The sequence below is a fragment of the Astatotilapia calliptera genome, chromosome 4 (assembly GCF_964374335.1).
Source record: "Astatotilapia calliptera chromosome 4, fAstCal68.1, whole genome shotgun sequence".
In the NCBI taxonomy this organism is placed as follows: domain Eukaryota; kingdom Metazoa; phylum Chordata; class Actinopteri; order Cichliformes; family Cichlidae; genus Astatotilapia; species Astatotilapia calliptera.
Genome location: NC_137425.1, coordinates 12882935 through 12907377, shown reverse-complemented (window position 1 = coordinate 12907377; position 24443 = coordinate 12882935). Strand labels below are relative to the sequence as shown.

General features: G+C 38.5%; 4 protein-coding genes across 9 annotated transcripts; 2 read left to right on the top strand and 2 right to left on the bottom strand.

Moving 5' to 3' along the window:
* Positions 1-846: 846 nt before the first annotated feature.
* On the bottom strand, positions 847-10704 carry ush1ga (Usher syndrome 1Ga (autosomal recessive)). Of its 4 annotated transcripts, none has more exons than XM_080300868.1 (5): positions 10563-10704; positions 7602-8850; positions 4241-4694; positions 2232-3028; positions 847-1683 (listed from the first exon to the last, which is right to left on the bottom strand). In XM_080300868.1, exons 2-5 carry the CDS (start codon positions 7763-7765, stop codon positions 1680-1682), a joined length of 1419 nt encoding a protein of 472 aa, XP_080156994.1. In that variant the 5' UTR covers positions 7766-8850; positions 10563-10704; the 3' UTR covers positions 847-1679. The 4 variants fall into 4 exon arrangements, with proteins under 4 accessions (XP_080156994.1, XP_080156993.1, XP_026020634.1 ...); XM_080300867.1 differs by having other exon boundaries at positions 7602-8942; positions 10563-10689; XM_026164849.2 differs by lacking the exon at positions 10563-10704 and having other exon boundaries at positions 847-1505; positions 1632-1683; positions 7602-10398.
* On the top strand, positions 10584-13540 carry LOC113020682 (proton channel OTOP2-like). Its single transcript, XM_026164846.2, has 6 exons — positions 10584-11019; positions 11111-11247; positions 11342-11400; positions 11940-12082; positions 12170-13011; positions 13101-13540. Exons 1-6 carry the CDS (start codon positions 10584-10586, stop codon positions 13269-13271), a joined length of 1788 nt encoding a protein of 595 aa, XP_026020631.1. The 3' UTR covers positions 13272-13540.
* Positions 13541-15247: 1707 nt separating this feature from the next.
* Positions 15248-18594, top strand: LOC113020684 (Golgi apparatus membrane protein TVP23 homolog B). Of its 3 annotated transcripts, XM_026164852.2 has the most exons (7): positions 15248-15336; positions 15486-15553; positions 15645-15789; positions 16268-16357; positions 17739-17864; positions 17956-18084; positions 18185-18594. In XM_026164852.2, the coding sequence occupies exons 1-7, from the start codon at positions 15325-15327 to the stop codon at positions 18209-18211; spliced, it is 597 nt and encodes a 198-aa protein (XP_026020637.2). In that variant the 5' UTR covers positions 15248-15324; the 3' UTR covers positions 18212-18594. The 3 variants fall into 3 exon arrangements, with proteins under 3 accessions (XP_026020637.2, XP_080156991.1, XP_080156990.1); XM_080300865.1 differs by having other exon boundaries at positions 15298-15336; positions 15486-15789; XM_080300864.1 differs by lacking the exon at positions 15248-15336 and having other exon boundaries at positions 15343-15789.
* A 659-nt stretch (positions 18595-19253) lies between these two features.
* On the bottom strand, positions 19254-23000 carry LOC113020020 (ligand-gated cation channel ZACN-like). Its single transcript, XM_026163690.2, has 9 exons — positions 22828-23000; positions 22564-22706; positions 22404-22448; positions 22204-22310; positions 21946-22115; positions 21421-21536; positions 20646-20856; positions 20386-20544; positions 19254-20234 (listed from the first exon to the last, which is right to left on the bottom strand). Exons 1-9 carry the CDS (start codon positions 22889-22891, stop codon positions 19978-19980), a joined length of 1272 nt encoding a protein of 423 aa, XP_026019475.2. The 5' UTR covers positions 22892-23000; the 3' UTR covers positions 19254-19977.
* Between the last annotated feature and the right edge of the window lie 1443 nt (positions 23001-24443).

Below are 24443 nucleotides of genomic sequence, written 5' to 3'. Positions count from 1 at the left end.
TTGTAGCTTTTTCCTGTTGTTTGGTTTATTTTTTCACACAGAGAAAAATCTAAGTGAACTCCAAGCAAATCAAATTGTGTCAGTTTGTTCAGTTTACCCATTGTCCTTATGCAACAAAAGTAGATACAAGAACAATTTGCTATGTTCTGGACTAATGGAGAACATGGAGAATTTATGTTCTTCTCATGGCTAGTTGCTAGCCCATACAGATCTTAGCACTTCTATAGTACTTTGCCGCACTGACAATACAAAGTATATGTGGCTATTGGATGATTTTTAGCTCAAATTTGTAATGTACACTGGGTAACTGGTTCATATTGAGGTCGAATAACATTCATACCATAAATGAACCGCTCTGGAGTCTGTTTGGAACGATACAGAAACCACCTTCTTCAAAGCGGCCTTGATGCGGTCAGTGTCAGTCTCTGTTTTGGTCTGCAAATGAGTGTGATTACTGTGTTCACACCTGCACATATGAACAGCACCAAATGGAAAAATGAACCAGAATTCAATTTACATGGATTAAGCACTGCCGCTGTGAAAACACCTTATGTGTGTCTTTCAAATACAGACACACACAATTATCTTAGAAGAAGCTTCAAATGCAAACTGTAAACAGGAGATGACTAAAGCAGGATGTTTAGTGATCAGTCAAAGCTATCTCACTAATGAATGGGCATTCCCAGAAAAATGATATCACACATGAACTCAATCTCACTCATTAGAGCTAATGCTCTGCATTATGTAACTGAGGTTTTTTCTGCAATCAGTGTCACTCTGAGTTCAGATGAAATGTTATATAGCAAGAAGAAGTAGTGCATGCACACACCCTTTAAACAAATTACATCATTAAAAACATTTTTAATAAGAGTAAATTCAACCTACATTTGTTTACAAAAGTTCAGATAGTAAACATTAAAGTGCTACTGAGCAAAGGTACATTAATATAAAGCACTCAGAGTAAACAAAAACAACAAAAACGCAATTTCATGATCCCACTTTAGTCTAATTCTACAGTGACATGTTACAGTGTAGTATGCACTTATTAAAAAAATACTGTGGTATTAGATTTTACATCACAAGTGTAATAACAACAAAGGATTGGCCTTCACTGCCAGTGGGCTACTCTAGACCTGACGTGGCTGTCTGTATGTAAACATATACAGAGACAAAATATACAAATACAAGTAAATGTTACTTCAGTTACAAATAGTTATTAAAAATTCTGTTACAGCTGAAATCACACTAGTGTATTTCTAACAACATACACTTTTCAGCAAATGCACAGGCACAAGCAATGCAGGCACATGAGGTCCAGGTTCACCCCGAGGGGGTTAAAAGGTTCAGGGGACACAGACCCCACAATCATCTCTCTGTTAACTGTGCCAAACGGCATACAATGTGCACAGTGCTACACTCAGATAAGGGTCTTTCAGTTTGTGAAACCATGCAGCACGGGGAACTCCAATAAACCAAACAGAGATATTTTCAGTGATCATCCTGAGCTAAAAAGACAGTAAAGGAATCCTGTTAAGGATTTATCTCATGCTTGATATATTCATCATGACAGTGTCCTTTTGGGTTTAACATCCAGCCCATATGTGACATTTACTTTGCAATGCTCCACTAACCTTTAAGGCCGGATGAGCACACAGCAGGATGGGTGACCACATCTTTCGTTATCTGTAGAACAGAAAGAAAAATAATGAATGTTTGTAAAATGAAAGATTCTTTCAAGAGCTATAACAATAAGACAACAACAAAAGTCCAGAAACACAGTTTTGTCTTTGTGTTTTGGCATGTGACCTAATACCGTAAAAGATTGATTTTGATTATTTCAGCTATACTTTTTTCTATATCCAGCTCTTCAGTTTTAGTGATGATAGCAAAATGCAGACCAGACAAGCATTTTTTCAGGATGGGATGTTTTTGACTTGCAGTCATCTGACCTTAGTCACAACTAGGTATGTGCTTCACTAATAAAGACCAAACATTAGGGAGGAAAAGAAATATCTAAGATTCATCAAGACTAATGCAGTAGCTGATCTATTAAAGTACTAGAACAATAGCAATAGCTACAAATAGAGTTAAAAATTAGCAATAGCTCTACACTATATGTGCAGCACATCAGTTTCATGCTCCATAGTGTTTCATATCTGAACTATGTTAAACTGCATTGTCCCTTTTAAAAAAAATAAACTAAAATTGAAACAAAAAATCTCAACACTCACAATTCTGTGTCCTCGATGTAGTCAGGCTCAACTAAAGTCTCTCGTCGTCTCTTACAGGCATCTAAGATCTTTTTCCTTGGTCCTAAGGGTATATGGATGCTCTTAAGGTCATGATCGGAGCACAGTAACAGCGCTGCAAGGTCAATCTTCTCCCTTTTGAAGATGGAGAAAAAGTCATTCATGCTCTGGGTGGCGAGGAAGACCTCCAAAGGGCTTGTATCAGGCTCATCATCATCATCCAGCCCTAGTTCAACTTCTTCCCAAGGCAGTTCTTCAACATTTCTCTCCTGTAGGCTGCGTGCACTGCCAATGCTGTCTTCATCTAGACTTGGGTATTGCTGCAATCGACTGCGTAAACGCACATTATTGCCTGAACGGGCCACACTGGCTGCATCGTGACTTCTAAGGTCAAACATTCCTCCGCTCACATAGTTCCTCCTAAACACCATGGTGCCAAGACCGGGTCGGTTGAACAGGGAATCGTGTCCAGAATCAGTGCTGATCTCAGAATAGTCCACATCTGGTCCATGGAGGTCTGGCTCACTCATGGCACGTGAAATGGCATCGTCATTGTCTCTGGGAAACATGTCGCGAACATTGCGCCGGGCACGATCCTTTGGGTTGACATAAGTCCCTTGTTTGACAAACATGACATCATTACCCAATTGAAGTCCAGAGAGGGAGCGCACACTTTTCCTACCATCTTCGTAGATTTTAAAGGTGCCATCTCCTTGTTTTTTCTTCTCCAGCTTCTTCTGGATCTTTGTCTTCCCTCGGCTTGTGGCATGGAGAGTTGCCTAATAGGATAGTAAGCATGCAGCAATGAGGCGCACATCAGAAATGAAAGACTTCCATCTTAAAAGCTTTTTCAAATTTGAGACAAATATTCTTAAATTTTGTGTCTATCTTACATTAGTAGTAACACATTTTAATAGATTTATTTATGGTAGATATTTTTCACACTGTTGCCATCCTTTCTTGGTATATGTGTTTTGAATTATTGGATGTGCTTCCATGCAAATTGAAATACACTGTCATTGTATTTACTACTGATAGCTTTCCCCAAAGCAATACATTAATTTTACTTATATGTCTTGACATCTTTGAATGGATTATCATGAACTTTTGCACAGTTTCACCAATCCATCCATAAGTAATCCATCTAGATCAGGGGTGGGCAATTCCAGGCCTCGAGGGCCGGTGTCCTGCAGGTTTTAGATCTCTACTTGGGTCAAAACACCTGAATCACATGATTAGTTCGTTACCAGGCCTCTGGAGAACTGCAGGAGATGTTGAGGAGCTAATTTAGCCATTTAAATCAGCTGTGTTGGTTCAAGGACACATCTAAAACCTGCAGGGACATCGACCCTAGAAGCCTGGAGTTGCCCACCCCTGATCTACTGTTAAGACTTAAAGTTAGGGATGTGGCAGCTTAACAGACAGGTGGGTTAGCTAGCTGTCTGGTTTTCTTCACCTGTGTTGTTGCTGCTTTTTGAAGGTTTTTCATGAAAAAATCTGAAGACAACATTTTGGCGGTATAGACGAACCAAGAAGTTTGTCTTTTTTTTTTTTCAAGGTACTCTAGAATTTTATCAGTTTGTCACCAATTAGTAGGTACCTGTCCAGTTTAAAGTGGCAGCTAACCAAGCTTGCTACATATTTTTTAGCACACTATCCTGTTCATATACAATCATTTCTGGCTACAAAGCACCAACGTGGCAGGAGTCAAAATGCTCACGATGAGGAATCAAAAAGCAGAAGACTTCATGGTGGTTACATCCAACTTTTACATACAGTTTATAGTCTTTCACGTGTAACATATTTTGTCTGTGGCTAAACAGGTATAGCAGCAGTTCAAGCCAGTGGCAAGGAAAGGCCTGGAAAAGCATGAAAAAATATAGAGTTGAGAACTCTATATCCTTACTCTTTTCAGGCTTTGCAATTAAGAGAAGAAGCTCTTTCTAGGTGGCAACAATCCAAAACAAAAAAACTAATTACAAACAACAAACCTGGGAATATGGCACACTGACAGTGGCTGTGTTTAAGTTGAGCAGCTTGTGGCTAAGAGAGCTGCTCGTGTAGCTGGAGAAACTCATGACATCTGATGCAGACGTCTCAGAAACTTCCTTGTAAAACTTTCTCTCCATACGTTTGTGGTGCTTCTTCTGCATCTTCATGCATTCTTTGATTCGCTGTTCAGCATCACGAAATGCCCGATCCTTCAGCTTGCTGACCAGCTTGGGATTAAGGCTTGTCTGCTTGGCAGCGATGGAATCCAGGTAGCGGACACAATCCATGTGATTCTTCGTGGCAGCCATGTCCAAAGGTGTGTGGTAGTCATTATCCAAGCACCATATGTTGGCACCAAAAGATACCAGGAAGAAAAGGCAGTTGAGGTGACCATTGGCAGCTGCCAGGTGGAGCGGCGTGTTCCCCCATATGTCACACTTGTCTGGGTTTCCCCTGAAGGTCACAAGAAAAGTGTAGACACATTTAGAAAGTAATTTATTGACTATTTGGACATTCTTATTCAAAATATGTCAATGTCAATTCAGTGTCATTTTTATTTTAATACATTTAAAAGCAGCAAAGTTGACCAAAGTGCTTCACAAGTTAATGAAAAAGAGAAAAAAAAGACATGAGATGAAGTAAAACATAATATATTTAATTCATTTAATATAAAAAAAAAATGAGGTAGAGGATTCTTTCTTTCTGACTAGTGTTCAGATATCTCACTTGTGAGTAATCATGTGATTTTTGACCGTGATTTCACCACTGAACTGCCAATTACGGGATGTTAAATGGACCTCTTTTAATCATTTAAACCTTAAGAACTACATTAAGTTTCAGCAAATAACTGTTGATCTTCTGTAGTTTTGATCAATTGAAAAATGGATCAATTCTTTTTTCCACAGTGGAAGCACCATAATTAAATGAATCCTTTAAAAGAAACAATTGCCCTTCACTGACATTCCACGACCTTAGGGTTACCTCTATCTGTGTTGTAATGTTGCTGTCAGTCTGTAATATGACCACAAGCTTGCTGGTGCCACAGCTACACTACCTGTATCTTATTACAGGAAACTGTAAAAAGAATGAGCGCGTGAATGGCAATGTCACACTAAAGTCCACAGAACAAAACACATTGTTACAGCTGAGTTAGATTACTTTGAGGGCAAATTTTCCTTTTTTTTGCCCCTGCACATTTCCTACCCCACCACAGGTCGATTACGCACATTAGAGCTCATTATCATCATTTTTTACAAACTAGCATCCCATGAAGAAACTTTCTGGTAACTGGTCAAAAACAGCATGTATTCATAATGCACAACTTATGTGTGCCCAGTACACCTAAACCGAGGTAAATTTATTTTAGGCTATTATTTCTGTGGATTTTTTAAAAAGTATACAGTCATTTGCTGGCATCACTCTTCCTGTATTTACGTTGTTATTGAACTGTCTTGTATCTTATCCATTTCCTCCAATACAGCCACATACAGAGTGCTGATACCAAGGACATGAAACTACTGTTGAAGTGAAGCTGTATTATTGATGGCTGCTGTTGCACAGTTTTCATTGGGAATGTATGTACAAAGTCCGCCATAGCTTAATTTAGCAAATCACACCACCTTTATGGACAGTAATAGATTTAAATATGCAGCTTTAAAAACAAGCATTATTTGAGTTCATGTGAAGAGTGACTTTTGTCAGTTTGCATGAGTGAGTGTAAACACCAACCACCCAGAAAGTAACAATAAAACAGAGATTAAACAAAGGCATCATTATTGCCCTTTTGTGCTGTAAAACACTGAAACGACATTATCTTTTCAACTCGGGTGAAAAGATAAATTGAAATTAGATATTCAGGTTGCACGTTGAGACAAAATACTTAGAACCTTCTACAATCTCTATATTCTATATACCATACAGTAGCTGCAGTAAGGGGCCATCTAACTTCATAGGTTTATGTATGTAATTTATACCTGTCCTTGTAAAGTCGATGATTACAGTAGAGCGCACATTTTCCTCATCTGCTCTTTATGACATTATGGGCTGTTTGCTTCTTTACTCCCTGTGACAGTTTGATGTCACTGCATCTGTAATATACTTGCCAAATACGGCAGAGGAGGCATCTTTCCCATGAAGCATGTCAGGCAGCATTAAACTTATCTTATATAATGGGGTCTCTTGGGGTTGAATTATTGGAGGATTTGATGTTTAATTTTAGCATCACATGTCAATCAGTAGTTTATATGTGCGCTTATTAGCAGAGGTGCTTAGCCGCTATCACCAGATGATATGTCTGGTCTGCTGTTGAGAACGTTTCAGAAACACTTTAAATTCATAATGGCCCCATTTGGGAGGATTTGGGGGGGGGGGATGCAAAACAGGTCAAGTAGATGTAATGATAAATGGGCTGTTCCATGTGAACACCAATCACATTTGTAGATTTTGCTCAATACGGACACCGGCAAAGATGCAACAACTCCCTAATATGATCTAATTTGCTATTAATTCGATAATTCTTTTTCTACCACTGGAATTACATTTTCAAAATATTACGGAGGGAATAGAGCAAACTGTCCAAGACAAACTCTGTTTTAAGGAACTTGCATCATCTTATCATCATGGAATCATGCGCGTCTGTTATAGGACAAAATAGATTTTCTTTCTACATGTAATTCTCTGATTCTGCACTAGCATGAAATAACATCTCCACATCATGAGATGACTTTGAGCAGTGTCATGAGCTGAGCTTTTAAAATTTATGGTAGAGTGCTTCATTTGAACATGACACATAACACACGCTGTTATTTGAAATTCAAAGCTGTGTGTGACCTGAAAATAGATGGATAATAAGGGTTAAAGTGGCATCACAATGTTGGATGTTGAACCTCAGCCAAAATTCCACAGAAACAACGCCACTGTCTAAATTATCTGTTTAAAGAGGTTTTGTTCTTATCAAACAAAGATTTAAAGTCTAAATTAGAATATTAAGATCCCCCCCATCTGAAGACATAAGGTTCATTCAGATTTTGTGGATTTCTGATATTTCTCTGCTACTACGCTATAAATATATTCATATTAAAAGGCAGCCTCTATATTTTTAAGACCTGGCCTAACAGCATATCTACGTGGCTATTTTCTGTTGGTGAGACTGAAATTAGGTTACAGTAAAGAAAAACATTGTTTTAGTGTTATTTCAGTGCCTGTTAAAAGTCTTGTAATAAGTGTAAACATTTTATGGTTGTGCTACAAAAACGCCCGTAGTTTAAGCAGCCATGTCAATTTCTGCAGAAACATACGGGCTTATGCGTCATGTTTATGGCCCTTTATCATTTTGCGCACAGTCTCATAAATCATACTCACCCCCTCGACACAATCAGTCGCAGAGCTTCCAGGTTGCCGTGATAAGCTGCCCATAACGTCGGTGTCATGCCATCCTCATCCGGCGCGTTGAGATCCTTCCGAGTTGCCTCTTTAAGTAGGTCCAGGTAGCCATCCCGGGCCGCCTTATGGTATCTGTCATTCATGGTGCACAATTAAGTCACCCAGCTCGACCCCATTCCGACGCGTCAATATTGCTACCATCGTCTTCTTCGTGTGGGTACACAATGGTAGCTGAGCGGCTAAGGGGGCAGTTTACCCCCCTTTTCACTCAGAACCATTTGGTCAGATCAGACACAGACCGCAGTGAAGAACGCGTCGGTGGTATCCAAGGACGCGCTGCAGTACAGTGCTTCCGGTGGCCGAAAGGTCCCAATTCGCCCAAACATATATCCAGCTGATATATTATTTATTTTTAAAGTGACATTCAACATGTCAGGGAACAAGACATGAAACACGCTTTACTCTACTAAAAAAAAAATAGCTGCCCTGGTTCTTTAATGTATTGTGATATTTGAAAATGCTATTAATATTTCTTTAAGTTTTCTTTATTATTATTTTTTTATTTTTCAAATTGAGTAATAAATCTTATTACATCTACTAGCTTTAAAAAAAAAATAATTACACTAAACTACATTAAAGTTGGAAACAAATAAATTATTGACCTCATAGCAGTTGGAACACAGGGGACAAAGATTTAGTTGATTTGTTAATACTGTTTAACCTTTTGAATAAAGTATTATTCATGCTTTAAACCTTATGCTTCGAAGAAAAAAAAAGCAAGGCACACAAAGAATTATTTCATTAGGACAAAGGAGTGTTTCAAGAAAGAAGCACCTCAAATCTCAGCCCCACCCGGATGAAAAGAGCAATGCTGCCTCATACGTTTGTAAGTTCTCAGTCACGCTACTCAGTTGAAACTTCGTTGAGGACACAGATCTCGATCATGTGCAACATCTGCCACAATTTATACGATAAAATAGATGGTAGATCACTTTATATCATGGGTAAAATTTGTGGCTGTTCATCACTTTGCACACGCATTCGCATAAATCCTTACCAACCCATTGCCACAATCGCCTGATAACACAACTGATAACACAGACCATAAAATTAGTGTCATGCCATCCGTATCCGGAAGAGATCCTTAAAAGTTGCTTCCTTTAGCAGGTCCAGGAAATCATTCCAGCAGCTTCGTGGTACCCGTCATTCATGGTGCAGAAGTGGCAGTCTGAATGTGTAGAAGCACACAGTGACACAGAGTAGATATCAGTGCTTCTGATGGTCGAGGTGGTCTGAAACTGAGATGACATCTTTGGGGCTCTAAAAAGAAAAAAAAAATCCAACCCGAAACGGAAACATTTCCTGAGGTTTTTATTAATTATTTTACACCACATTGCATCTCGTTAGGAAACAAAGACAAAACGTGCTTCACTCTGCTAAATGTGCCATTTTGGATCTTTAAAATAAATATCAATATAAAAAATATTTTAACATCTCTTCGACTTCTCGTTATTCTTTTCAACTCATTTTTCATGGTGTGTGATAAATCTCAATCCAATGTAATCAACTTCATTCAAGTTGGAAAAAATCAGAGATATGAGAGGCATCATTATGACGTGGACACAGAAGACAAGAAGTGTCACTGTCCTTTTGAATCAACTATTGTTCTCACTTTAAATCTCCAGTTAGAAAAATGCATGGCACACAAAGAATGATTTCATTAGTACAAAGGATTGCTGCAAAAAAGTACCTCAAATCTCAGCCCCACCCCACTGCAAAGCGTAAAACTGCAGCATAAGTATGCACGTTCTCAGTAAGACTACTCAGACTACTTGGAACTTCCATGACAAAATAGAGATGATAAAATAGACAGGTAGATCGCTTATTTAAAAGGATTAAAAATGGAAACAACTTGAAGCACTGAATTAAAAAAAGATATTCACTTAATATAACCTACACCCATTTAGACATCAATGGATTATTGCTGCCTTACAGGCAGTTCAAATAAATTTATAACAATAGGATCACAGAAAAAAAGAGGTAACATAAAACCTCAAAAGCATTAAAGCAAAAATTTGTTTCATACCATTTGTTTTTTTTCTACTCTGTTTGTTGTGGCCATGCTAGTAAAACTTCCATGACACCCATAGCATACCTTGCATAACAATAAAATGTACTGTATAATATCAAAACACAGCTGTTTATGAGAAAATAAACCAGTTCCTTTTTTTTTAGTTTCTTTAGAATTTGTGAGAAAACAAGTCTTATTCTTGGAAACATCCTTTGAACTTTACAGAAACATTAAGTCCAAAACACACTCTGTTTGGAGTACTTTTTGCTCGTAGCAGATTTATTGATATTTATGACTCTTTGTAGATCATACTACAGTGTTTTCTTGGGCATATAAATGTAGTGACTGTCTAGACTGCTCATAGGATCTTGTTGAGACAGGTAGGCTTACAGGTATCCAGTAACTTTTCACTATTTTTAGCTCATGTCCTGATTTTCGTAAAATCAGGACAGGAGCTTGATTTTCTCTCTGATAAGCGCCATTTTTTTAAAATAATATTATACAATTCTTTCACCTGCTCTGTTGTAATTCTTTATTTAGATGGCATGGGATGCTGTTGGTGAATTCAAGAAAAAAAGCACAGCTGATCTAGTTATATTTTAACTGCAGGAGATATTTTTTCTGATTTTGAACACATTACACATTATTGTACACACTATGTGTAGTAGAAGTGTGGAAATAGAATTTTGTTTGTTGATTTAAAAATTTGTTTTGTTTTAGATAAAAAGAAAAAGACCAAATTGTGCTGATTTGGCATTCGGAGAAAAGTTTCTTTTGCGCAGGACCACTCTACTAATAGCAACCAAGACTGGGTGTGGCTGTTAAACCTGTCTTGTCTTATATAGAAACAAATCCAGCAGAGAACTCACCTGTGAGCAGAGAGAGAAGCCATGTCTATCAGCTCTTGCTATGAGTTTAACTGTTTGACCACAGGAAATCAATGTGAACCCTGCAGAATGATGGCCCAGGACAAGGAAACAGAGGAGGTCCACCAGTCAAACAACATAAATTCACCTTGTCAGGAGGGAAGCAAGGATGAACCCGAACTGAAGATCTCTTCTGCAGAAGTTGGGAAGGAAAAAAGCCAAAGTTGGGGATGGATGGGATCTGGGATCATATGTGTAAACATTTTGATCCTGGGCAGTGTCTTGGTCACCGGGAGTACTTATGAAGATATAAATATCAAAGCCCCTCACCTGCAGATTTTCCTCATCATCATCCTCCTGCTTACCTCCATGTGGATGATTTATTACAGCATCTACACAGCCAGGATTAAAAATGCTGTCAATTACAAGGATGTCCACGCTGGGCCAACTTGGCTCAGGGGTGAGTAAATGTTCAGTTCAGTTTAAGTATTATTGGGTAGTTTTACGATTTTTCATCCGTTCTACATCTTCTTTCTTTTTTGCTCCTCCAGGAGGACTTGTGCTGTTTGCAGTCCTCAGCATTATCATGGATATTTTCAAGCTTGCCAGCTATGTTGGATACCTCCACTGTGGTTCTGCAGTTAAAGTTGCATTTCCCGTGGTGCAAATTGTTTTCACATTTGTGCAGGTAGAAATGAATAATAAAATGCTCCTTACTACATTTAATCTGGTCTTGATGGTTGCAAAATAATTATTGTAATAATTGTAAAATCAATTTGTAGACATACTTCTTGTGGGTCCATTCCAAAGACTGCGTGCAGCTACAAAAGAACATTTCTTGGTAGGTAATTAAGATATTTCCTACCCCTTTCTTCATCATTGTACTTCCGGGTGGTATCTATTTCGATACAGGGAAAGTAACCTAGTTACTGTAAAATCTGTTGTCCAAGAAGCTGTGAAAAATATCAGAGTAACTTTATACTGGAAATGCTGCAGCCACTAATTATGCTTTTCACTGTCTATGATTCCCAGACCTTCTGAAGGTCTCTTTTTAAAAGGAGGCTATAACCAGTAGTTACCATCTGTATTAAAAGGTGTAGAAAAAGTTCTTGTGAATTGTTTTAGTTAAAAAATGATTTAAAAAAACCTCAAAGGAAGTTCATTTCCTATAACAGTGAAGTAAGAGAACCAGTTTATATTTAAAATTTAGATTTGAAACTCTTTGCTTTAAAAGGAATTTCCATGCTGATTAATCAGGATTTAGCTTGAAACTATAACAATAACCGGAAACATTACACTCATAGGTATTATCTGATATGTTTTATGTTGGACTATCTAATCCTTGTTTTATTGTACCTTCTTTTTATCCCTCAATATTAGTTGTGGGCTGATGCTCACCCTCTCCACAAATCTGGTTTTGTGGATGACTGCAGTTGCTGAGGAGTCTGTTCACCAAACGTTAGTTCCCACCAATCTGGACAACATCACTAAACTCACTGGGCGAAGTTTGTACATCAGTAGAGGTAATTAAAGCAGTTTTTAAAAAAATGTACTAGATAAAAGAGTCGTTATGAAACCACAACATAATTCTTTGGTTTCATGTTTTACAGCAAGTTATGGAGACCGTGAGTGTAAGTGCAGCCACTCTTCATGTAGCATCTTCAAGGTTGCCTACTACTACTTGTACCCTTTCAATATCGAGTACAGCCTCTTTGCATCTGCTATGGCCTACATCATGTGGAAAAACGTGGGTCGATTAGTAGGTGAACATGGCCACGCCAAAATCAAATTCCGTCTTAACGGCATATATATTGGTCCTACTTTTGGAATCCTGTTAGTGATCGCAGGGCTGGCGACCTTCATTGCATATGAAATGGAAATGAAAAATGAAGATGCAAAAACCAAAGAAGAAGCATTGATGATGCACTTTGTCATGAATATAGTCATAGTGAGCCTCATGTCTATTGTGACTGTGATCGGCATGATGATTTACAGGGTTGATGACCGCGAACACGTGTCAGAAAAAAGTCCCACACGCAACTTGGATGTGGGGTTGCTGGTCGGAGCCTCACTGGGACAGTTCGTCATAAGCTATTTCAGTATCATAGCCATGATTTCAACAGGAGTCAAAGACCCCCTGAATAGGCTTGATCTGTCCTTTGCCATAATTATGGTGATCCAGCTTGGCCTGCAGAACTTTTTCATCATTGAAGGTCTGCATCGGCTGCCTTCTCACAAAGTGAAGGAACCATCTGTGATTGTAAATCCTTATGTGGTGGAACCCGGCAATGACATGAACAACCACGAAGGCTCAAACACGAACACAGAGACAAGCCCTGATATGCCAGAAGATAACCTGCAAGGCGACAAGATACAGTACAAATACAAACCGTTGTGGAAGCGACAAGTGTTGAAGGAGGTCTGCATGTTTTTGCTCATGGGAAACATCATTGTGAGTACCTCGTCTCTCGCTGCCTTAAATATGGTTTTTAAAAACTCACTAAATATTAAGGCTCTCTTATTTTTTTTTATTTTTTACAGTTGTGGATCATGCCTGCATTCGGTGCTCGTCCTCAGTTTGACCACACCACTGAAACTGAATTCTACAAATTCAACGTATGGGCTCCTGTTGTAAACGTGGGACTTCCTTTTGGCATCTTTTACCGAATGCATTCGGTTGCCAACCTTTTTGAGGTGTTTCTGATATCATAAAATGGAAGCGTGCAACTTGTACAGCTGACTGGGTGGACACTTAAACCATTTATAACCTGTGGTTTGTTCCAATGATTTTTCTTTACAAATTTCGGTCAAAACTAACTAATGAATACAGCCACTAAGATGTATCTGATTATTTTTTATATGAAAATGCACATGTATTTATAATGTTTTCAGAACTGTTTTTGTTTCTGATCTTGTATTAACTGATTTACACTTCAGGCATGTAAGCACAAAATAAATGCATGCACAAAAAGAAAAAAAAAGAGTTGTTGTTGTTGTTATTATTAATTCAAGTTTACAATATAAAAGTCCATCCATCCATCCATCCATCCATCCATTCGCTTCCGCTTATCCTTTTCAGGGTCGCGGAGCCTATCCCAGCTGTCATAGGGCGAAAGGCGGGGTACACCCTGGACAGGTCGCCAGTCTGTCGCAGGGCCAACACATAGGGACAGACAACCATTCACACTCACATTCACACCTAGTGGCAATTTGGATTATCCAATTAACCTATCCCCACAAGCTGCATGTGCAATATAAAAGTCAAAGTAATTATTATTATTTCAGTTTCTCATTTATAGTGATCCCAGCTGTCATAACTATAACCACAAGCAGCCAATACTGTAGTGGTGTATTATTTTGAAATGACCATTGAAAGCTAGGACTGTTCGATATAACGATATATATCGGATGACGATATAAAAACGTCTATCGTTTCATTTTACGCTATTGTTTGTTTCGTGGTGTCGCAAAATAAACTGTTTATGGCAATATTTTCTCATCGTTTTGATGGTGACTGTAGTGGCTATATTAATTTCTTAAAGTTCTCTCTTTCTCTTATATTTTATATGACCACACTAGGGACGGACAAGCGCCTGTTTTTATGCATTGTGGTTAGCAACAACGACGGTAACGCCATCGCGTGTCCGCTTGTTTAAGTTCCACATAAAACTTTCACAATAAAGCTCAAGATCCTGTTGAGATTTTTCAAAATAAACTGAATCACTTGAAAGAGCAGATTATTTACGGATGAGAAGTAAAAAAGCCGCCAGGTGCTAAAAAATAAACCTTAGACTCAAACGTTAGAACAGGCTTTTCCCCGCGGCACACCGTGTAATAAATACTCACAAAGAAAACGGTGGCCTTTACAACTTATGTCTTAAAATGTATAGTTTCATGCATCTGTTAATAAAACACTCGACTCCAGGTACATGACGCGCAGCTGGAAACACTTCCCGCAAGTCGAGCTGCCCGAGATTCACAGAATTTACAGAAAATGTTATATTTTTGTGATTTATATCGTTATCGGGATGATAGATGTCTTATATCGGGTTATGAGATTTTGGTCATATCGCACAGCCCTATTGAAAACAGTGAAGACCTTACAATAAATACGACTAGTCAGATCTGCTTTGCCCACGTCTTTTCCTGTATAGCTTAAGAAAAAAAAAACGAATGAAAAAAATCATCTCCCAACCACCACACACACAAACGAAAAGAATCGGTCAGAAATGTTCACATTTCTAACTTCACTAGCGATTTAAATGGTGCTATAAATACAGAACTTTTTTATGTCGAATCACTGGCTGCATTAGTTTTGGGGGGTTTACGCCCTTCTGTTTGAAGACTATAGATAGATTATAGATGCCATAATAATTGAAAAAATACATCCCAGCGTTAACTTTGTACTGGCCCAGTGACTGTAAAGAGAGTTGTGACGACTCACCTGCTCTGACACGCGCCGGTGTTGTAGTGTAATGACCAATTAACTTTCGCCTCTCGAGTTCCTTGCCCTTACTGCCCTTTTTAAAAATTACAAAACAAATAAGTTAAAACGCAACAAAGAAAACGCTTTCCCAGAGCCCGTACAGCAGATAGGCTACTTATTAATACAACAAGCTTAAAACATAAACGGATAATCTACGTATTTGGGAGTGTTGTGCTTACCTTTGTGTCTGGCAAATTCAAAGCCACACCTTCGCGGGGTCCTTAGCACACGGGTTTGTTTACTACACGTCACCAGGAAGTAGAGCTTTCTGGTGCCAAAATGCAGAGACAGGTGATCGAGCTTAAATTTGAGTTGTATCAGTATTTAGAAGAGATTATTTTTTGAAATAGGCGTTTTAGACTGTTTAATATTTATCAAATAAGAGTAAAGCGCCGTAGCAGGTACTTTTCTCGGTGTGTTTAACTTTGTTCTGGTTTCAGGACACTCAGGATGCCCCTCTTTTTGGAGAAGAGGATGAGAATAACCAGAGAAAAAGGTCCAAAATGAGGTAAGATGTTGCACTTAATGTGTTTTTTTTTTTTTTTTTTTAGCCCAAACCTCCTTAACCACGAACTAAATTCTCCATTTGGGGGTTTCAGACATCCTCTGGTGTCTTTTTTCCATCTCTTCTTCCGAACAAGTGCCATCTTGGTTTATCTCTTCTGTGACATTCTCAGCGGTCGCTTTGTTGTCTGCATGGTCACCATCATACTTCTGCTATCATGTGACTTCTGGACTGTCAAGGTGGGTAACGTTTCACCACAGGGCTAAATGCAGTTATATAAGTAGCTGCCACGCATAATTTTTTTTTTTTATAAGGGAATAGATCGTGCCTCAAGAGTTGGCAGTTCATCTTGTAATTGGAAGGTTGCCGGTTCGAGCCCTGGCTCCGACAGTCTCAGTCGTTGTGTCCTTGGGCAAGACACTTCACCCGTTGCCGACTGGTGGTGGTCAGAGTCCGGCAGCCTCGCCTCTGTCAGTGCGCCCCAGGGTGGCTGTGGCTACAATGTAGCTTGCCATCACCAGTGTGTGAATGTGTGGATGACTGGATGTGTAAAGCGCTTTGGGGTCCTTAAGGACTAGTAAAGCGCTATACAAATACAGGCCATTTACCATTTACCACTGCATTGAGATTTTTTGTCTTTTTACTTTATCATTTATTAGAAAAAAATTACTAAATGCATCTGGAAAAGATTATGACAATTTACCTTGTGGGTTTTAGAATGTATCCGGCAGATTGTTGGTGGGTCTTCGATGGTGGAATCAAGTGGATGAAAATGGGAAGAGCCACTGGGTGTTTGAGTCAAAGAAGGCAAGTAGGAACTAATCAGCTTTGAATGGGTCTAAGGAGCTTGGAAAGAAAAGAATCTGATCTTCTCTAAGTTTCTTTAAGATGTTTCACCTCTCATCCGAGAAGCTTCTTCTGTTCTAAGAACAGAAGAGAGAGTCACAAGTTTTTAAGCTTAAAAATGTGTGACTCTCCACCAAAGCCGAAGAAGCTTGTTGAATGGTTTTCAGGGGTTTTATCGATTTTTAGCATTATTTTTGAATCGTTTTTATCATTAACCCGGTTTCCCTGGGTCTTTTCCCATATGTTATGAATAAATCTTTTTTTTCCTTTGGTACCGGTACTGGTTTTATTTTGTTGTATTCATCCATGACACCTTAAAGGCCGGTCCGTGAAAATATTGTTGGACATAAACCGGTCCGTCGCGGAAAAAAAGTTGGGGACCGCTTCCTTAGACTACAATGACCCGGATGACTTAGAACCTTCACAGACATCAGGTATGAAAGGTTTAAACCACCAGCTTATAGATGGAAAAATAGAAAAACAAGGGAAAATGTACATACACAGCCACAATATACAGTCACCTAAAAAAAGAGTTTCCACACTCTTACTGCTTCCATTGGAATTAAAAGAGTAAGAAACATCCAAGTTCTTTAAATCAAATGTACTTGATTAATTGATCAGCAAGTGTAAGAACCTCTAAAAAAGCTGTTGGTAGTTTGCTGACCTGTTGATTTTAATATGTGGCCATGCCAGCAAATTCACTCCAAGGTCAGATCATATAATGCGATCTGACCTATGCAACCTAGTTGCAACATCTTAGACTCTACAGGCCTCAGTTTGCATGTTTAGAGAATTACTGTGTGGCTTATTTGGAAGGTTTTGTGAGAGAAAAAAACTCTTCTCTGGTATCTTAGGCCATCTGAACAAACCACAAGTCTTTAGGAATAATGTTCATTGGACATATTTAAAGAAAACCAAACTCAACATGTCACCACATATACTTCTTACTGACAAGACCTGTGCACCTTGCAGTCAGTGAGTCAACTGTGAACACCTCTGGATGCTAAAGTATTGAAATTGGTCCATATGTCAGGATAATGATCCTAAGCACAACAGCAGATCTACACCACACAAAGAAAAGACTCAGAGCTCGAAAACCTCAATGAATTGAAGCAAATGGTACAAAGAAGAGTCCAACACAACATTGTGAGAAACTCATCCAGAAAACAATCACTTCAAGTTCTTTAACTTACTGCTGCTAAAAGTGGTTCTACAAGCCACTGAATCATGGGGTGGACAGGACAGACTGCACAGATTTATGTGACATCTTCCTTTTTCATTTGACTGATGGTGATATAACATGTGTATATATATCTTTAAATATGTCTACTTTTCTTAACAGACGCACAGCAAAAACACAAAGTCCAGCGCAGAATCCCGGGTATTCTGGCTCGGCCTTCTTGTCTGCCCCATTTTCTGGATCCTGTTTGTGTTCAGCACTGTCTTCTCCTTTAATATTAAATGGCTGGTCAGTTTAGAGTTTCAGCGTGTAAGACACATTCCTGACAACTTAAATAGCTGCTGATTATTGGCTGACATCTACTTCTTGTTTCCTCCAGGTTGTGGTAATATTGGGCTTGGTTTTACAATGGGCAAACCTGTATGGTTATGTCAGGTGCAAGGTGGGTGGAAAGTCTAACCTGAGAAACATGGCAAAGAACTATCTCGGTGTCCAGATTCTTAAACGGGTATGTGAATCATCATACATTAGCCCTTCTTTTCTGTAGTTTGTCTAATGAACTTTTACATTAATATTTTCCTCTTTTTTTTTTCTTTTTTAAAACAAAGGCAACGAAGCAACCAGAAAGTTTTTGAAGTCAGCTGCTGGATGGGCCTGTTTCTTATTAAAAAAAAAAGGTGTTTGGTCTTTCACAGCACATGGGTGATTTCAATTCCAGGAAGAGGATTTGGATAAGGAAATCATTCCTTTTATCTTGAGGGTGTGCCACTTTGTAGCCTTTGACAACTCATGCATTTTTGTAGCCTCATGGAAAAATACATTTTACTGTGCATTATTGGGAAAATGTATGTAATTACCTGCTACCTACCCTTTTTATGGTGTTTGATATTGGGTATTGTAAAGACAAAGTGTTTTGCAGTTTAGCTGTAAATTTATACAAAAGTTGGTCATTTTTGTTAAGGTATGTTTATGGGAAATTATATGTTATGGTAAATAAGAAAATAAAGGATTACTGTCATTTTTGGGTTGAAATTTGAATCTTACCATTGTGGTAGTCCAACTATATTATTGTCGTCAAAAAGTATTTAAAAGGCTTAGGAAAGATTCAGCATGTCTATACTCTCTTAAAACACTCTTGTATGTGTCATGAGATTTCGTCATGTGACCCATCAGATTTCATAGAGCCAGGGACTATTATCTTGTGGTGCTTTCCACCAATAAGAATGTCAAAACTATGAAATGGGTATTGACTTTCTTAGCTGCTCATTAACGCAAGGAAAAGTAACAGTAAGTCAAACAAATAACCACTTGTTATCACCAAGGCATACAGAAGTCCAAACCAGGTGCCACTGTTGCCAGCTAAGAGGAGGAAACTGTGGCTACAATTTTCATGCAAATTGAACAATAGACGATTGTCTCAATTTCTGCTGTAGCACTCCGATACTAGGTTAGAATATGGCATAAACAGCATGAAAGTATGGATTCATCTTGCCTCCTGTCAAGGAGGTGGCGGCGTAATGGTATACAGGATCATTTCTTGGCACACTTTGGGTCCCTTAGTACCCACTGCCACGAAGCTGAAATGATCTCAAACTGGTTTCCTGAACATGACAAAGAGTTCACTGTACTCAAATGGCCTGCGCAGTCACCTGATCGCAATCTCAATAGGGCATCTTTGGAACGTGCTGGAAGGAGAGATTTTCACCATTGAAGTGAAACCGACAAATCTCCAGCCAGCATGTAATGGTATCATGTCAATGTGGACCAGAAACTCTAAAGATAGTTTCCAGCACTGTGTTGAATATTCCATGAATAAGGCAGTTCTGGCAAAAGAAACCCCAACCCAGTACTTGAAAGCTGTACCTAATAATGTGCCTGATGACTGTATATCGTCCCAAATTCTCTAAATATGAACATCCTCACAATTTAGTAGTGTTGTGCAGATAAACAGAGGTCCAGCTACTAGCTAATCTCATAAATATGTCAAAGAGGAAAATCGATTAATAACGTTGTCGCCAGACTGCAGGTGAATCATTCAGCCACTTGGTGGCAACAAAGGAACACTTGGGTTTAGCAGATCTGGTAAATATGTGGATATAATCACAATAAAGAAACCCTAAAAATGATTTTTAGTTCATGGTGAAAGTTAAATGTCTTTATTTCTCTTATTTTTAGAAGTATGCAATAACATCTTTTTTGCTAAACACCCAAAGACACAGTACAACTACACATTTGCACACATCTGTAGACATCTGTAATTAGCATATCATAGTGACAGTGTGGTTTAACTAATCTAATACACACATGCAGAGGTTTTTATCAGTCATTGCAGCTGACATGTACCCTAAGATTTAGCTTTAAATAAATGTAGTTTGGTTTTAAGAGCAGCTCTTAATGCACATCAGTTATGCCAGAAATCAAAATGGTTAACTTCACATTTATAATTTAACATTATTACAGTCATCATAACAAGGTATCCAAGGCCACCAATGAAATAGATCCAGAAAAAAGTCTTGTCCAACATGTCGGCAAACTTGTGTTGTCTCTCCTTTTCCGCTTCGTTGGTCTCATGAGTTTCCAAGTATTTGGCCACTTTTCTGAGTATTCGACTGTTCTCTGAGCCATTCGGCTGGATGGTGCTAATGTCAGCTTTAGTTTCTGGAGGGATTGAAATCATAGTTAGAATAGGTTATGCCATTATTACTAAAAAAAAAATCAAGCCTCAATAAACATCAAGACACCTCATACATAGTAACAATTTACAGTTTCAATATTTGCAGGATTTGCTCTACAGTCAAGTCTTCCTCACCCTCATCCTCATTTTGTTCCTTGTTTTCTGTAATTTTGGGGGCTGATCCTTTGGACCAACAGCAGAAAACCAGTTGGCCTTCTAGGGATAGCCTAGTAGTTAGCATGGACACCAGCATGCTCACAACCAAGAAGATCAGGCAAATACAGAAGTGGGGTCCTGCAGCACAAACAAATTAGTCAGGTTTTTTATTTAACACCCAGTGTGAGGCCATGTATACGGTTTGTTTGTGCACATGTTTCTCTTGTAACATGACTCACGGATTATTGGGCTGCATTCACTGTCTCCAGGGAGCTGGCTATTTAGGATATTGATAAACAGGGTGAAGCTGAGCACCAGGGTGACCTTGAAAGCATTGCGTCCTCCACCTCGCAGTGGCAGAGCAAAGCTGACTATATCAACAAAGAGGATCAAATAACTGGGCAGCATCAATGTTAAGAACGGGTTGGTAGGTTTGAGTTTTAGTTCCACCTTAGGAGTATAACAGAAAACATAGCAGAAGGAAATAAAGTAAGTGGCTTTTCATTTTTGAAAGAATCTTTGTAACACTTGACATTTTTTTACACCTATGTATATAAATGTTAGCCAGTGTTCAATTTAAAGATGAAAAGGACGTTATCTAAGGATGCAGCAGTTAATAAGATAAGTCCTTTCTTTGCTCGTCCTAGCTGTTGAAAAAATGTTGGGTCACCATCATATGTGACAAGAGAACCATCAAATCCCCCCCCCCCCCCCCCCCCACCCCCCACCCCCATGAAAGAAAGTGGGTCTATGTACAGCCAGATTCTTTCATTTTTGGACAGTGACAATTTGTCACTGCAGTAAAGGCCCCGAAACAAACCTTGTTGACACTGGCTATGTCTTCTAAACTTCAGGAATTCAAAAAACACAATGATAATCATTTAATTTATTTTTAGTCTAATTCGTTTTTAACTGCTGGAAGGGGGGGGGGGGGGGGTGTATAAAAATGAATTTAACTCTTAAACAGTCACTGCAGTACCCTTAGTTACAAATGGCAGGCCTGGGTGAACTTACCTGGATGTAATTGCGGTCATCTCGTTTTTTCTGAAGTATTGCAGACATCGTTTGCCAGTCTCCGTGACTATTATCACTTAGTCTCACTTCACCAAACACCAGTGTTGTACCACATTCTGAATAAAATTAAGTCTGCTTTGAGATTGCTTATTTTAAAATAGAGTCATAAAGATAATTTCTTTTCAGTAATCGAGTGACTTCTTAGCAATATTGTAAGACACAAATTAAAAGCAGTAAAACTGGTAGCAAAGACCTGCAATGAATTAAGTTATATTGAAGAACTGCAGTTACCCTGCTTTTTTCCATGTTACACTTTTATGATCGTTGATCATAAACGGTGATCAGCGGTGTTGTTATGAGATTATCGTACTGTTAAAATTATTACAATTCCATTCAAATGGTAATGCATAAATTTTACATTTCAACTTATACAAATGGCCAAAAAAGTACGCGAAAACGAGACATTATAAAACACATCTCAGAAATGATCACATATGTAGTATATTAGTGAATTGCTGAGCTTACTGTCAGTGTCCCAGGCTTGTACTGCAACAGGACACACATCATAAGCGAAGGGATAGTTGAACAGGTTAACTTCACAGTCCACTTCTGCATTTATGATCAGATCGTCCTTCACTGTGCCGTTACTGTACACCAGCACATTAGCAGAGCCATGCTTCAGAGTTGATGTCATTCTACACAGAAGAGATAAGTGATGTCTCAGAAGAATTTTAGCCATTGTTTGAACTGGCTTAGTGATGGCTCTTGGATGAAACTACTTACGCGTTTGTTACAAGGAGCTCTGGAGTCCAGATTTTGTCTACTGGCAGAATTACTTCATCAAACTTGTACACCGATGTGTCCCACGCCAACTCAGGATCTTCCCATTCCTGTGTTTTCAAATCAAAATTTATTTTTTTCAAAATAATGTTTTGGGGTTTGTTTGTTTTTTTTACTTTTTTAAAAAGTATTTTGAAGCTTACGATCGAGGCTTGTAGAAGAATTAGTAGACGGAGTTGCTTTGTGTTCTGTTGAAAACAAATTAGGTAACAAAGAACTGTTATACAGAAAAGTCACCAAAGAGGTGTAAATGGAGAAATGAAAATATATATATTAGCTCCACTACAAAAAGTTAATACTTACAACTTCCAGAGTCTGGTACTCTAATTTTGGCACTCGGACTTCGTGAGTGCAGCTATCGTTCTGTGGCTGCGACAACAGATTTTTATCTATCAACACGTTACTCAGACATCGGCGACTTGTGCAGTTGGATGAATGCACATGTTCTAAAATTGGAGAAAGTTTGAACATAAGTTTGAATACTTTTTACAACACTTTTTCACTGTTCTGCTCCCTCTTACAATATATTTTGTAGGATAAGCTTTGACAAAAGTAAGGTGCACTTACCTACAGTTATTACACTCAGTAAGAACATAGTCCTCACTAAATTGTGGGAAAGAAATTTCAGCATTTCTGTAGTCTCTAAACCGGACTTTATATCCAACTAAAAACTACAAATTGACCGACCAGTTGTGTGCAACTTTTTACCATAACTGTCCTATCGTCCTTGTTTAGGTTCAGCCCAACATGTCACTTTTATAACCCAGCTATGTCGTGTAACCTCTTAGAGTGTGCACGCTTCAAGACACTGACGCACAATAGCCTTTAGGAACACAATAACATGGTTATTTACAGAGGGTTCAGTGTGTTCGTGAGTGATCCTGTGTAAACAGAGAGCACATTTATTTCCAGTGTATTTTTACCTACTGACAGATACAGGTAGCTCCAGCTGCTTTTTGTTATTAGAGCTATGCTAATCTGCCTAACAATGGGCTGTGTATGTCATACATAAGAGTGAACTGAAGCAACCAGTAATACAGACAGTAATGCTGAATGAGGCTGGTCTGCCAGCCATAGATTCAGAACAAAGATCTGAGACATCTGTGGTTTAAGTTAAGTTGAAAAAAGGCGTGACCATTGATCAAACATCTAGTTTCGACAGCTGCATGATGAAGTCACTCAGAAGCTTATTAAGTTACATAATGCTCAGTCGAAATTCTGCATTGAGCTGGTACAATACATATTTTTTCATATGTAAAGACATATTGTTGCTGTACCCTATAGGCAGTATAATTATGGATTATTAACAATGCGAAAATAAACAGATCTCTCTGTCTTTCAAACTGCTGTGCCTCTGAGTGTTGATTTTAATTAAGGCCATCCTTAAATTTCGAATTGTACAGCAATTATGTCATATTATGTTAATGAAAATTTGAATTAATATGCATTTGGATTACATAGTTGTAATATAAAGAAAATAGTTATAATAGTTCCAGTAAACTAAAATTTCTAAAAAAAAAACAAACAAAAAAACAAATTTGGCCTCAGTAATATTTTATGTGCTGGAAAGCATGTGCTACTGTACATTTAACTCCTTGCATGCTTGACACATGATTTAACAACATCTCTTAAATTAAACCCTTCTTGCCTCTTTTTCCAGCTCAAAACACCATCTTCTTTTTTAATCAAAGCTTTCTCTTAAAAACTCTGTAGATTGTCTTTAATCTGATTGTTTCCTTACCACTTTTTCGTGGTGGATCACTACAGCATCACTCCTAATCCATAGTAGTCACATACCTTTCAGTCACAGACACATAGTCTACATCAGTGGTCCCCAATCCCAGTCCATGAGTCCTGTTGTCCCTGCAGGTTTTAGATGCGTCCTTGATCCATCACAGCTGATTTAAATGGATAAATTAGTTCCTCAACATGTCTTGAAGTTCTCCAAAGGCCTGGTAATGACCTAATCATTTGATTCAGGTGTGTTGACCCAGGATGAGATCTAAAACCTGCAGGGACACCGGCCCTCGTGGACTGGGATTGGGGACCCCTGGTCTACATGCTTTCTAATAGTCTTGAAAATAAAGTGAATTAATCTTGGCCCATCACTTGCATGGCCCTTTAATTCTAATCTTAATTCAGGTATGTCATAATGTGTAGCCTTGCAGACATTGAATTATGTA